The following is a 14,416-nucleotide window of genomic DNA, read 5'->3' as shown; positions in this document are numbered from 1 at the left end:
TATGTGACTGGACTCAATTTTATCACTTTTTTTGCAGCAGTCATTAAGTGAATGCATAGGGGAATTTTTTTTTTTTCTGTACTGCTTTTCTTCACAGCACTAGCTACTCCACTAGCCAGATTTGGTCCTGTTTTGCTCAATTTTCACAGAGTTATCTTGCTGATGGACTGTTGGACAGATGGACAGAATCCTGAACCATTTACACAATTTCTTTCCAACATTCCACTGGGTTGGCAATAAAAAGAAAATTTGAAGAGGAGAGAAGTTGAAGAATTAACAATTCAAATTACAAAATTTGCAAATATTTCCAACTTGAGTCCAATATTTATTACTGACAAATCTCAATCCATAGCTTCCTTGTATATTAGAAAGGAATATGAAAAGGAGGTGAGGAGATTTCCTTGAGTTTGTTCTCTCATTTTATACTTCCAGATGCTCAAAGCTTTTAGTAGCATTTTAACATGCCTGTAAAGCCACATGGCCTGTTACCATAGTGATCAGAAACTCTGTCTTTTCAGATCTGGACTGATGATTTGCATTCAACTCCCATTTCCACAGGAAAAAACAAATACACACACCCAAGCAGAATTGTAATCTCATTCACCTAAGTCTTACCCACACAATCTTCTACTTGCACAACTACTATCTAAATTCTCCCCTCAGTAACTGCTCTGATTTATTTCACAGTGCAGCCAAACCTTACATCAATTGTTCTTCAGTTGGAGGGTAGGCCCTACAGGAGTATATTAAATGCTGGAAAGAATGGTACGAATTCAAATGAAATATAGGATTCCAGAGGCAAGTGAGACTTTCTTCTACATGGCAAGTTTGTTGAATATTTTATTTTCTGAACACCAGATTTTCTTGTCCACACAGGAACTATGGGGACGTATAATTATATACCGGAACTTCAGCATGGTTTGGGGGAATTGCTCCCAGAATTGTTCTTTGATTCCAGTAAAGATGTCTATATATTTTAGGATATGAAAACTGGAATGTCCTATCCTGGTCTTTCAAGATCAGGATTTTTTCAGTACTTATGCCCTTATTCAGAGATTGTATCCAAGGATTTTCCCATAGTCATCTGAGGTAGCACAGTTGGAAACAGACAAGATATGATCAAATCCATTGAGAAGCTGTTTGGCAAACTCTACTGAACTGAACATAAGTTGCTTCATGAGTCTGCATGAGATACTATTTGTTATGTCTGATATTAATATGCTATGGCAGTCTTGATACCCATCAAACAACATAAAATACTTTCTAGTTATTCTCCATACAGGCATTTTGGGAGTCAAGCATATGATACCCAAGTTTTTCTATTTTTCACTCCTATAAGTACAAAAGTTGTGGAAGTACCTGAACTTTGTCAACCTTTCACACAGCTTGAAGGGATGGATGGAACGTTCACCCAGTATGGAAAGCTGAGTAACCACTTCAGAATTTAGAATACAGATAAAAGCAGAGCTGTCAGTTATTTAGTTCACTATGCCTGAGAAAGGAATAACTCTCCTAATATATCACATCTATGAAATTAGTTCCTCAACAACAACAACAATAACAACAACAACAACAACAGCTTAAAGAAGTCTTGAAGCCTCAGTAGATGAAAAATGAGCCCTGGAAAATTTCAGCAACGGTATTCATTTAGAACACTATTGCTGGAATTTGTTCAAGGCCTGCTAAGAATCTTAATGGACCAGGAAAGTCAGGAGAATTTTATTATGTTTCTTGCCTTCCATTCTTTTGAAACTAGAGAACCTGAATTATAATACTCTGGGGGCTAGCATTTCATACCTAGGCACTTCAGGTAAGCTCCTATCAATGCAAGAAATACTTTCAACATCTTAAAAAGATTAATAGATCTGTTGTAACATAAATTAGTGTGGGTTTTCCCTCCTACTACAATTCCCACTGTTGAATTATGACGTAATTCATGAAAGAATATGCAACAATAAATCTGTAATTCTTTAAAATGCTACAAGATTTCTTTGGATTTTTTTTTTTTTTTTTTTGCAATAAATCAGTATGGCTACTGCTTTAGACAATGTCAACTGATCCTTTTGCTAAAGTTCCCACTTTAGATTTTGCTAATTACCCAGGTTTAAGAATTGATGAAAAATCATACAGAAAGCATTGAGTGAAAGATCTCTAACATATATATACATACATACATCATATATCTAATGTAACTGAAATCTTGAGTGCCCTGTGGGCAGAAAGGTGAGAAATCATCATCAACATCATGTAGTCAAAGAACTGGCTTACCCAGAAAGCACTCCCAGGACAAGGTTGAGAACAAAAAACGATCCAATTATGATGAGGGGAATGAAGTACAACCAATTCCAGGTGGCTCCTAAGGCATCATTGGTCTGAAAGAAAAACAAAAATTAAAAAATAACCTAAAGTTGCACTACATGCATCCTTTGTTATATACAATGAAGTCTTTTTCATTATAAGTCTGTGCACATATTTGTAGTACTATTTTATTGCAATATTTATTTGCAGTGCCTGCTGCTTTCTTCCCCTTTTGCACTGGGGACATAGGATCAACAAGTCAAACAATCTTGGAATTCCTTTTAGAAAAACAATCCATACAACAATGACTTGTGAAAATGCCTTTTAACTTGGGTCCCAAACTGATTCAGGAAGTTTGCACTCAATAGCTTGGTTGTATACTATACCCAGTGGATATTTGGCAGTTCAAATGAGAACGCTTATGCCGGTCATCCAAGATGTCACATCTGATCCTATTCAGCATAGGTTGACTGAAAAGGACAGAGGTTTGCAGTAATGATGACAAGAGGAAGCTTATGACACTTTGACCGCAGCTGCCATGTTCATTTTTTCCAGACTGCATTTTTTGCAAGCTCACCTAGAGCATAATGTTCTCATCACTTAATTGCATGTTGCTATTTATGTCCACAAAACGGCATTATTTCATCCTAACTGAAATTCAGGGGAGCAGAACAGAGAGGAAGAAAGAAGACAGCTGCTCAGGAAAGTACAAGTCATGAAGCAAGAGACTGACAGCTTAAAAGGCTTCTGGCAAGATTGCTCAGGACTGTAATATGGTTATTCATTGCCTCTTAATAAGGCCCTGCCCTCTTCCCTTCTTTCCAGATCTCTCTTTTGTCCTTTTGGCAAGGATTCTGCCCATGATGTTGGTCAGCGCAATGATGCAGCAGAACGTGACTGTCTGAGAAAGGCAGCATCCATCTTCTTCATCTTGTTACTGTTCTTGGCATTAATTAAACCCTCATCTCTCTCTGACTCATCAGTACAGCATATCCAAACAAACCTGTGTAAGCCTCTTGAAAGGCATAATCTCCAAACACTAGTGGGGAAAAATATTATTTTTAATGAATAGAATTAAAGTAGAATAGAATTTAGAATGCTTGGCTTAAGGCATCACTAAGGATCCTAAAGCTGCAATCTTGCCACCTTCTAAAAACCCATATTGCACTCTTCCATATATCTTTCTGACATCTGTTTTTATTGTGATCCATTATCCTATTCTATAATAGAAATACATTTCTTTGAAAATGCTGGAGCTGATTTTACATATAGTACAGATAGGAGAAGAGAAAGGAATGGCATGAAAATTTGGTGGGAGGACAGATGATGGAGATGTGAAGTGACTAAAAGCCTTTTTTATAACCAGAATAACCAAAAACCTTAATCACCCTAACTAAAATGCTTTTAGCATTAGCTGTACGTCTCCACTTCTACCAAGATTAGTTGGATGACTTTCTTTCTTTCTTTGGCTCAATAAGACTTACAAAGGTTTTTCATATGGGCAGATGGGGCCACCTTGGTGGTACTGAGAGGTGAGTGATGAGGTAGAAAGCATGGCCACTTCTGTCACTGTCACCAAATGGTCTCTTCTTGGAGAACCACTTGAAACCCACAAACAGCTGTTGCTTTGGATTGTCCTTTTTCTCTGATACTTTAAGAATTCCCTAGCGATGAAGATTGGTGAGGTGAACAAGCAGGCAGATGAATAAAAAGCTTCTCCTCAGCTGATCAGAGTGCCCATCAGGATTATAGTCACTGTAGTCATTTTGAGGTTTATGGAAACATAAGGGCTCTTTCTGGGTCTCTTTTGTGAACCAGGTCTCAGAGAGTGAACAGAATGTAAAAACAATAAATATAGCAACAGATGAACATTTTCAATGGCACATCATTTATTTCGACTACTTGTTTCTCGGATTCTTTTCCTGTTATCTGAAAATCATACACCAATAAAGAGGAGGTGGTGGAATCATGACAGACAGTAAAAACAGCTTGAAGGATGCTATGCACCTGCACTGGGAATGCAGTTTCAATTACTGGCACTTTGAAGGCAGTGCTATAGCAGTGTTTTCTCCAGTGATGAACTCACCTAACTGCTTAACTCCTCCTTAAATAAATAGTCACACATGGCAATTATCATGTTATTCCTCAGGAGGGAGTCCAGAAGGAAAGAGAAGAATAGAGGAGAGGAAGATATTAAACTGTAGTTATTTAACAAGAACTACAGTTTGGAGAGCCACATGAGGCTGCTTCAGCAGAGTAAAACAGAGACTTACTGGGCTAAAGATAATGTATTGCTGGCTGCATTGTGCTGTGATCAAGATGTGGGCTCAAACAAAATGCTCCAGAATATAGTGTTTGGAGCAGAGCAAACTAAAATTATTGCTTTGTTGACAGGGCATGAATAGATGATAAGGTTCTTCCTAGTATTTTCATTAAAGCTGACCAATCAAAAGGATTTTATTGCCTGCCAATTGCACTGAGATTATAGATCACTTCTCCATCTGAAGACAGAGATTTTGTTCTTCCTGCTAGACATGAATGTAAAGAGAACTGTATAGCACAATAGCATGAATTATTGCTTCCCCTCTCCTGTGCACATCAGACATGATCAAAAGTTTTACTGAAAACTATTCTGATGCAACTTTTTCAATGTCTTCTGTGAGCCTGTTGTGCGTTCAGTCAGTCTGCTGAAGAAGATCAGAACCCAACTCCATTCAAAACCGAACTCCACTCAAAACTGCACTCAAAATCTTCATTACCTTCTTCGATAATGGCTATAGACTAAATGTGTGTCACTTACTACAAATTAGTACCAAAATGGAAAACACTAATCCCTGGATAAACAATTAGTGCTCAGACTCGGGAAGTGAGACAAAATGATGTCACTGTCTTCTAAAATTTAGAATATCCTTCTGTGTAGCCCAAGGGAATCTGATTTCACAATCCTAGAACAGCCTTCTGAGAATGACATGGGCTAATTGTGTGGAAATGCTAACTTTTCCATTGTTAATCTGAATATGAGATTGTATGGCGCAAGAAACAAAACCACTGTTCAAAAACACATAACTGATTCTGCTTTTTTTTCCCCTTAAAAAAAGGCAGTATCTTTGTTCTTGCTAAGCCACTATTCTAAATTAGAAATAGCCAATTACAAATGGGCTCCACCATAATCCCAACTGGTGCCCTCTGCCCAGCCTCACTGTAGATTGATGGTTCTTACATGTCTAATGTCTCTTGCATTGGGAAATGAGATATTTCTAATTACCAGACTTCTGTATCATTGCTTAGAGTTGAGCTGCATGTTATAGAATATGGCAGAGCTGAAATACGTAAATTATCTTTTCTATTAATATTCTTGCATAGGTTTGGTAATTTATTCATTCATTTAGCCAACCATACCAAATAAATAAGTTTGGTGTCCAAATTAAATGTGTATGGATGTACTGTATGTCTCTATGTGTACCTCTCTCTCTTTCTCTCTCTGTGGGTGTGTGTGGGTGTGTTGGGAGGTGGGAAAGAGATAATTCATTTCAACTCTAGGATATAACCTCTAAAATAGATCTAATGGTCTGAGCAGTTGTATTGCTGGGAAATATTTGTTCAAAGGAGAATTCATTTATTCCACTGCTAAAATAAAATACTTCTAACTGGCTGAACTGCTTCGACATCTTGGCTGACTGAGAGATCTGCCCTTGCCAGAATAGAATCCAAGCACTGTAAAATGATTTGTTTTTCCAAAGAACTTGGAATAAAAGACTGTGTTGTCATAAAGGAACTTCTCTTTCTGTGTGTGTGTGAGAGAGTGTGTGTGTATCTTTCTTTCTTTCTTTCTTTCTTTCTTTCTTTCTTTCTTTCTTTCTTTCTTTCTATCTATCTATCTATCTATCTATCTATCTATCTATCTATCTATCTGTAAGAATTATGCACCCCATGAGCTTTTAGTCATCCAATCTGACAATATTCAGTAGATAACATATTAGACTGAAAACCAAATAACATCCTTGAAGAAGTGAGTGAAAAACCACTTCCATATTATTGCCAAAAGAACTATATGGTGGTGACCTTTAAGTCATGGGTGATCAAGCTCAACTCAGACTTTATTTTTACTTGATACTATTTTCTATCAAATATGTCTTCATTTACAGAACTCAAAAAACTATTTTTCTTGGCTAACTTAGATAAGTCAACAGCTCTCCATTTTCATACTGTATGTCCTCTTGCTATTCCTCTTTTGGTGCCACTTACAATTATGCTCAAGAAAGCACTTTCTCCCATAAATTCATCCCCTTATCTTGGGATGTGGAATCTAGTTTTGCCTCCTATTTTTAGAACACTAGCTCAGTTTCAAACCGGAGCAGGATGGCTTTAGGCATTTAGCCCATTTCCATTCTCTGGAATTCTGTGCCGTGGAAGTCTCACCTAGCAACTCCCTGCTTTCATTATATTAACAAACAAACAAACAAACAGAATTGTTTTATATTTAAAGGCTTTATAAGAAAGCTAGAAATTCTGCTGATTTGTGGACAATAAAATATATTACCTGGAGATATAAACATATTTATAGCTAATGGTGGTAACTTTTTACTTTAACAACTGATTTGTTTAAAGATTTGGTTTTTATGATTTTAAAAAATATATTTTTAAAGTTTTTTTTGTTACTCCCTAAGCCTCTTGTGCCTCTTCCTAATGGATCCTTACTTTGGTCTCTTGATTCAGAAATGTTTCCCATTTCTCTTTTCATTTGGACAACTTTAATTTGATTTCTTGATAAAAGTTACACTTCATTGTATCGATCAATTTCCGGTATCCATCTGCTATACAATGAATTTCAATGAATACATTTGCTTTTCACAATGGCTTAATAAGAAAATTGGTAGCTTTCCCTCACAGAACAGAGGTTGGTCAGCTTAGGGAAAGCTGAATTGCTGTTTTATAAACAACTAAATTTCAAAACAGCTTAAAGAGTTCAGTTAGCAGTTCTTGGCAAGTTATATCCTGATTTCCAAGGAAAACCCACAATTCTGTAAAAAATCAGTATATGGTAACTGCGGCAAGACCATTATATGCACAACATTGGAGAAATACTGAAATACCCACAACAGAGGAATGGATTGTGAAGATGGCAGAATTTTCAGAAATGGCAAAGTTGACCTGTTTGATCAGGAATAAAAGAACAAGTACTTTTATAAAAGACTGGAAACCTTTTATCAACCTTTTGCTGAAAATGGAAGAAAATGAAATGGTGATTTCTGGATTTGCTGATTAAAAGGGTTGAATATGGGATAGAAAGGAACTATGTGATGTAATCCTAGAGAGGGAGGAGGGATACGTAGCATTTTTCCGTTTTGCTCTGTTTGTATCACTATGTAATAATATATATTTGAAAGCAGGTATTTTGGGGTGCTTATGGTACTATGACAGAGAGACTATACTATGCCAACTGAATTTGGGAAAAAAAGTCAATTGATAGACAGGCAAATAATTCAATAACTACATTCTTCCTTAAATTTCTACAACAAGAAAATACCCTTTAAAAGAAAAGTACACGCAACCTTTAAATGCATAGTGGAAACTGGCTCATACAATCTAAAAGCCAAGTGTGGTTGATTTCTAGATTGCCCTTCTCCAATGTACATATAGTCATTTTAACTATCCACCTACTAGTCCTTTTTTTGGCTCAAATGGTACCACCTATGGGCAAAATGAAAATTATCAGAAGACTCAGGGAAACACAGTTTTATAGAACAACAGAAACTCCTGCCTTTGGGGACTATCGGAATGTGGCATTAGGACAATTTTGTTTTGGCTCTTGAGAATTGACCTGGGCTACTCCATAAGGGTTGCAACCTATCTCCCAAATTATTTAACATTTATATGAAGCCACTGGAAAGGAACATGCATAGGTCTGTAGATAACTGATACTCAGTTGTACTTTTCTGTGAGGTCTGTACTGAAAATCTCTAGAGCCTCTCCAAGTTAACAAGTAGTAAAAGACTAGATTGGAAAAACTAGCAGAAGTTAAATCTGAATAGGTCATCAGTATTTGGAAGATTTTTTAAAAATTATTATTATTTGTTGTATGGATGGGTGAGGAACAGCGTAAACATGGAGGTTGTTGCCCTTGATGGGGCAATTAATAATCAGGAATGATTTTTTAAAAAATATTTCCATTCTAAAGAACTAAAAGAAGAGAAGCTCAAACATAATAATTTACTTTTTAAACTTGCTATTGGATTTATATTGGATTAAAAAAAAACCTACAATGTGGCAAAGACTATCCAATCACATTGTTACAAGTCATCAATATCAAGCCTCCTTTCCAGTACTTCCTACTCCTGAATTTATGACATTTTGTATTAGTATGTGCATTAAACATAGTGGATATTGTGCTTTATGAGGTCCTTTGCATATGAAAGGGTCTCTAGTGTAGACTGTGTCTGCCCTGGACCTCATGTGACAGCAAATACTGAATAAAATTATATTATCAGTTTGCCCCATCACACTAGTAGTGCATATTCCACTTATGATCCATTTTTGTGGAAGTTAATTTTGGAAGTTAAGTTAATGGGACACTTTTTATTTCCTAGTAGGTTTTCTGGAGTTTGTTGTTTTGGCAAGTTTTCTTTAATTATTGTTGGATTTTTGCCAGTTTTTAAGATTGTTGGTATGATGTAGCAGATATTAATTTGGTATAGTGTTATTCACAGCCCATTCCTGCTTATGTCTACTCAGAAGTAAATCCCTGAATTCAGTGAGGCTTATTCCAAAATAAGCATGTCTATGATTACTGCCTAAATTCCTGCTTCAATTGTTTTGTGAGATCAACTGTTGGCAATTGCATTCACAGAGACAGTTTGACTCTTGTCAAACATTACTAGAATTCAGCACTGGTTGGTAGAAAATCATGTTACTACTCATGTTGTAAACTACAAATAAAATAAAGGAATTGAAAATGCTAGAGCATTTTTTTTAAAAAAAAATTTAAATAAAGGCACTGATTTAAGAATAGTTTGGGATGCAAGGTTATTATTATTAGAGGTTATTTTATATAACATAATACTGAACTCAAAAAGAAGAGCCAAGAGAAAACACAGGCTATTCTGGATGAGATAAAAACTTTCACAACAACAGTTATCAATGTTAACAGTAAGAGAAATGGCAATAAAAATGAACTATGTAAATCAAAAAAAAAAAAAAAAGTATTTGCAAATAAACCAGGGAAATGGCTAGTATACAAATTAAGAAAATAAAAAGAAAAGGTTAGTGATGTCATTAAAATTTGCAGTTACCAGGCTTAGAATATGAATCATAATGCTTGGATGGATTATGAATCAAACATTATTTCTCTCAAAGTATTTAAGGCAGTATGGTACAATGTAAGCAGTATGGCAGGTCAATTACAATGCAATTTGAATTGCAAGTCAGAAGTAAAGGATCCTTTTGGAACGTGTGGGTAGCAAAGTCATGGCCTGTTTCCAAAAAGACTGAGAGGAGTTCATCCATCAGTAAGAAAAGCACAGCAGTAAACACTAAATACTTTTTCTGATTCAATGCTATCAATATGTTGTAAATGGAAGCCAAATTGGCTGTTGTGAGCCTGGCTGCCAATAAGAGCAACAGCAATCCCTTCCGTGTCAATATCTAATAAAAGATGACATGTAGAGTTTCCCTCCCCACTCCATTGCACTGGCTTCTTCTTAGGGGGAAAGTATGCTGGGAAGTCTTATCACACATCTCCTTTGATAGTGAGCTACAAGTTTGCGATCATCCTGCACAGCATGTGTTGTTGTTGTTCAGTCGTTAAGTCATGTCCAACTCTTTGTGACCCCATGAACCATATTGCGCCAGGCCTTCCTGTCCTTCACTGCCTCCCTGAGTTTGCTCAGTTTCATGCTCATTGCTTCAGTAATGCTATCTAACCATCTCATCCTCTGCCGTCCTCTTCTCCTTTTGCCTTCAATCTTTCCCAGCATCAGGGTCTTTTCCAAAGAGTCCTCTCTTCACATTAGGTGACCAAAGTATCTGAGCTTGAGCTTCATTATCAATCCTTCCAATGAGCAATCAGGGTTGATTTCCTTTAAGATTGACTGGTTTGACCTCCTAGCAGTCCAGGGGACTCTCAAGAGTCTTCTCCAGCACCACAGTTCAAAGGCATCAATTCTTCGGTGCTCAGCCTTCTTTATGGTCCAGCTCTCACAGCCATACATTACTACTGGAAAAACCATAGCTTTGACTATGCGGATCTTTGTCGGCAAGGTGACGTCTCTGCTTTTTAATATGCTATCTAGGTTTGCCATAGCTTTCCTCCCAAGGACCAAGCATCTTTTAATTTCATGGCTGCAGTCTCCATCTGCAGTGATCTTGGAGCCCAAATAAATGAAGTCTGTTACTGCTTCCATTTCTACCCCTTCTATTTGCCAGGAATTGATGGGTCCAGATGCCATGACCTTAGTTTTTTTAATGTTGAGTTTCAAGCCAGCTTTCACACTCTCCTCTTTCACCCTCATCAAGAGGCTCTAGTTCTTCTTCACTTTCTGCCATTAGGGTGATATCATCTGCATATCTGAGGTTGTTGATGTTTCTCCCTGCAATCTTAATTCAGGCTTGTGGTTCGTCCAGCCTGGCATTTCTCATGATGTACTCTGCATATACTGTAGGTTAAATAAGCAGGGTGACAGTATATAGCCTTGTCGTACTCCTTTCCCTATTTTGAACCAATTGGTTGTTCCATGACTGGTTCTAACTGTTGCTTCTTGGCCCACATACAGATTTCTCAGGAGACAGGTAAGATGGTCTGGTACCCCCATCTCTTTGAGAATTTGCCACAGTTTGTTGTGATCCACACAATCGAAGGCTTTTGCATAGTCAATGAAGCAGAAGTAGATGTTTTTCTGGAACTCTCGTGCTTTCTCCATGATCCAGTGAATGTTGGCAATTTGATCTCTAGTTCCTCTGCCTCTTCAAAATCCAGATTGTACATCTGGTAGTTCTCGGTTCACGTACTGCTGAAGCCTAGCTTGTAGGATTTTGAGCATAACCTTGCTAGCATGTGAAATGAGTGCAATTGTGTGATAGTTTGAGCATTCTTTGGCATGTAGCTTGACACTAATCTGTTTCAAAAATGCTTCAGAATCAACAATCAGTGGAAGAATGTAATTATCAACCACAAGAGAAACCAATGTAACGGTATCCACATGTATGTGTGTGTGCAAATGACAACATGTGCCTACATACTCTCACCAATTACCACCTTTTGAGATTCATTAGAGCAATGTACAAGGAGAGCTGTTTTAGTCTATGGTAGCCAAAAATCAGGAAGAGTCTGGTAGCACCTTCTCAGATTATTAATAGGCTTAAGCTTTTCTGAGTTACACAAGTCACTTCATCAGATACAACTGATGATAAAACAACTGATTTATGTTTTCTGCTGATCCAAGTGGAAAAAATGATAGCATTACAAGGCTTTGTGTGGTTCAACATTTTTATAAACAATTTGGTTAAGGATTTGAAGAATTGTAGATGACATAAAAAGAGACAGGGTACTGTAATTATAAAGATTAGTTTCCAGACTGATAAACATTTAAGAGACAGTTATATAAACAACCCTCTGTAAGATCCTTCATTATCAGAGAATCCCACCAGTTTACCAGTTCATTAAAAGGGAGTTAAAAGCAAATTGAAGAAAGCTGCTCCCTAATGTATTATGGTGATATTTTGGGTTTAAATGGGAAATAGGTTACAGAATTCTTGTATTGTAACCTCATCCCTTTCAATAAACCTTGCTAAAGAAACTGTGAGAAATGTTTTGGGAAAATAATCAATTTCAGTTTTAGGAGATACCGAGAATCTGACAATAGCCTTCGTCACCTTACAGCTAGCTTCCTGTAAATGCACTTCACTTGGAGTTCCCTTTGAATACTACTCAGAAACCTCAATTGGTTCAAAATACAGTGGTCCACCTGCTGATGGGTCAGAGCTGGTTTAGCAGAATCCCACCAATTCTGCAGGACCTGCTGGCTACAGTCAGAGTGCAGGTTATTACCTATAAATCCCTTCCATTTTTATGAGGCCACCTCCTTCAAATACAACTTTCCCATCCAGCATGCTCTAAATAGAAGGGTAAGCTTTTGATTCCACTGTGGATTTTGAATTTTGGAATTCCCAAAATTCCCCAACCAGCATGCTGAGAATTCTAGGAGTTGAGATCTATACGTTTGGAGAGCTCTAAGGTTAGGGAAGGCTATCTGCTTCATGAATTCTGTCATTAACATTCTGAGAAAAATCATGCCAAAAATAATGGATTTCTTAATAATATGAAAACAAAAATACAGGAATGGTAAAGGAACCAAAATAACATCAGACAGAAAAGGCTACAGTGACCTAGAACAGGCATTTTTGGAGCAGTGGCCTTTGAGAGGAAATGGGGAAGAGAAAAAGAGAGATTTGATGGGTGGATGATGAAAAGCACAGGCCATTACAGCACAAAATGCCAAAGAGGGGGTGAAAAAAAGGAACAAGAGACACTGATTATGAACTTGCAGAGCACAGGAACAATAAAAATGAGAATGGACATGAACGTGGACATGGACATAAAGAAAAATTACTTTGAAATTGGTTTCAACTACACTTAGCTATCATGCCAATTTTAAAAGTGTGCTGAAAATTCTTGATTAGAAACCACAAGCTTCCTATTGGCTGGTCAGTAGAAGGAGAGCTCACCGATAAAATACAAGTTCTGAATGCAGAGAGATCCAGGTTCATTCCCCAGTATCTTCAGTTAAAGCAATGACAGGGAATTTCTGGGCCATGGGCCTCATTTGATCTGATAAGCTGGTCCATCAGGGTCACAGGGCCTTGAATGAGGTCCTTCCCCTTTCCATAATTAGTGGCAAAAGCTACCCTTGTAGACATTTCATTTGCAATGGCAGTAAGCAAGGTTCTATTTGCGCCACCCTGCGGTTCTCTTTGTGGGAGAAGGCATACGGCAATAGAATGCAGTGACAGTCGTCCTTGTAGGTGCTCCAGCATGACCAAGCCACACTTTTCTCTGTCTGTAAGATAACTGAACAGGCCACTGCTATTCCTAGCAGGTGCACCAACGAAAGCACAGGGAAATCTATTTGGACTGTTTGCACCTTCTTTTCTGGGCAGCTCCCAAGATAAAGCCATTACTTCTGGCATTCAGAAGTGGCTCTTTCCTAGGAGCTGGATAATGTCACTAGCATGGAGCTTGGTAATTAGTCCCATCATGTTCCCCATCCCTGATTTAAAACATTTCAAGCACCACACCTGGAAAATGTCCCACCAGAGACCCTGTAAAGCTGCTGCATCTTTCAGCTTAAGCTAGGGAAGCAGAAATATCTTGGAGACTCTGCTTATTTTCATCTGGCCTTTGGCATTTCCAGAAAGTCTTCATTATGGCTATACAGCTGCTGGCACCAAGGTTTGAGAAAAAACAAAGAGTTCCACCTGGCAGGGCTTGGAGGAAGTGAGTAATATCAGGGGAGATTAGCAGCTCTAAATTATGCCAAACCTGCAAACAGGCAGGAGTGAAATGGGGAAAGGGCAGAAAATAACCAGGTGAGATGCATTAGTCTGATATTTGATTCAGTACAAGATGGCTTCATATATTCAGTAGCTTCATAGATTAGAAACTATTTTAAATGCATAGATGGAGAGGAAATGGGGAGATAGGGAAATAAATAAAATTTCAGGTGACTCATAATGCTTTTTATTATATGCTTTGAACTGGCAAGTTGTCCCTCTTGACAACTACTGCTAGCACTAAATGTGTCTAAGAGCTGATAGCCAATTAGTGCTACCAAAAAGAATCCAGCCATTGCCTGGGACAGAGAATGGATGAGACTCAAAAGTGTAAGAGTTCAGCACTGGACAAGATTTGGTGCATTTTCCTTCAATACCAAACATGCTTTTTACTACTCCTAGATTTGCAGTTTGAATGAAAAGCCTTCCACCTACAAGTTTTAAGATAATTCACAAATACACTGAAATTATATAAGTAATGAACAATTCTGAGATCGATAAGATAATGGCCACACTGTCTGAGTCTGAAACTATCGTAACTAGAAATATGTAAAACCTTTATTTATTTTTGGTA

General features: G+C 37.5%; 1 protein-coding gene across 1 annotated transcript in view; it reads right to left on the bottom strand.

The window, feature by feature from the left end:
* CACNA1E (calcium voltage-gated channel subunit alpha1 E) overlaps positions 1-14,416 on the bottom strand; it is a 281,325-nt gene that overhangs the window by 154,066 nt on the left and 112,843 nt on the right. Inside the window, exon 7 of the mRNA XM_088153792.1 lies at positions 2,269-2,372. Coding sequence (XP_088009918.1) covers positions 2,269-2,372 — 104 coding nt within the window. The remainder of the gene's footprint in view (positions 1-2,268; positions 2,373-14,416) is intronic.

This window comes from Python bivittatus, unplaced genomic scaffold (genome assembly GCF_059951505.1).
Source record: "Python bivittatus isolate LINGU-HERP-01145 unplaced genomic scaffold, Pbiv_v1 ctg000700_np1212, whole genome shotgun sequence".
NCBI lineage: Eukaryota > Metazoa > Chordata > Lepidosauria > Squamata > Pythonidae > Python > Python bivittatus.
Note: the sequence above shows the minus strand (reverse complement) of the source record. Positions and strands in the feature narration are given on the sequence as shown.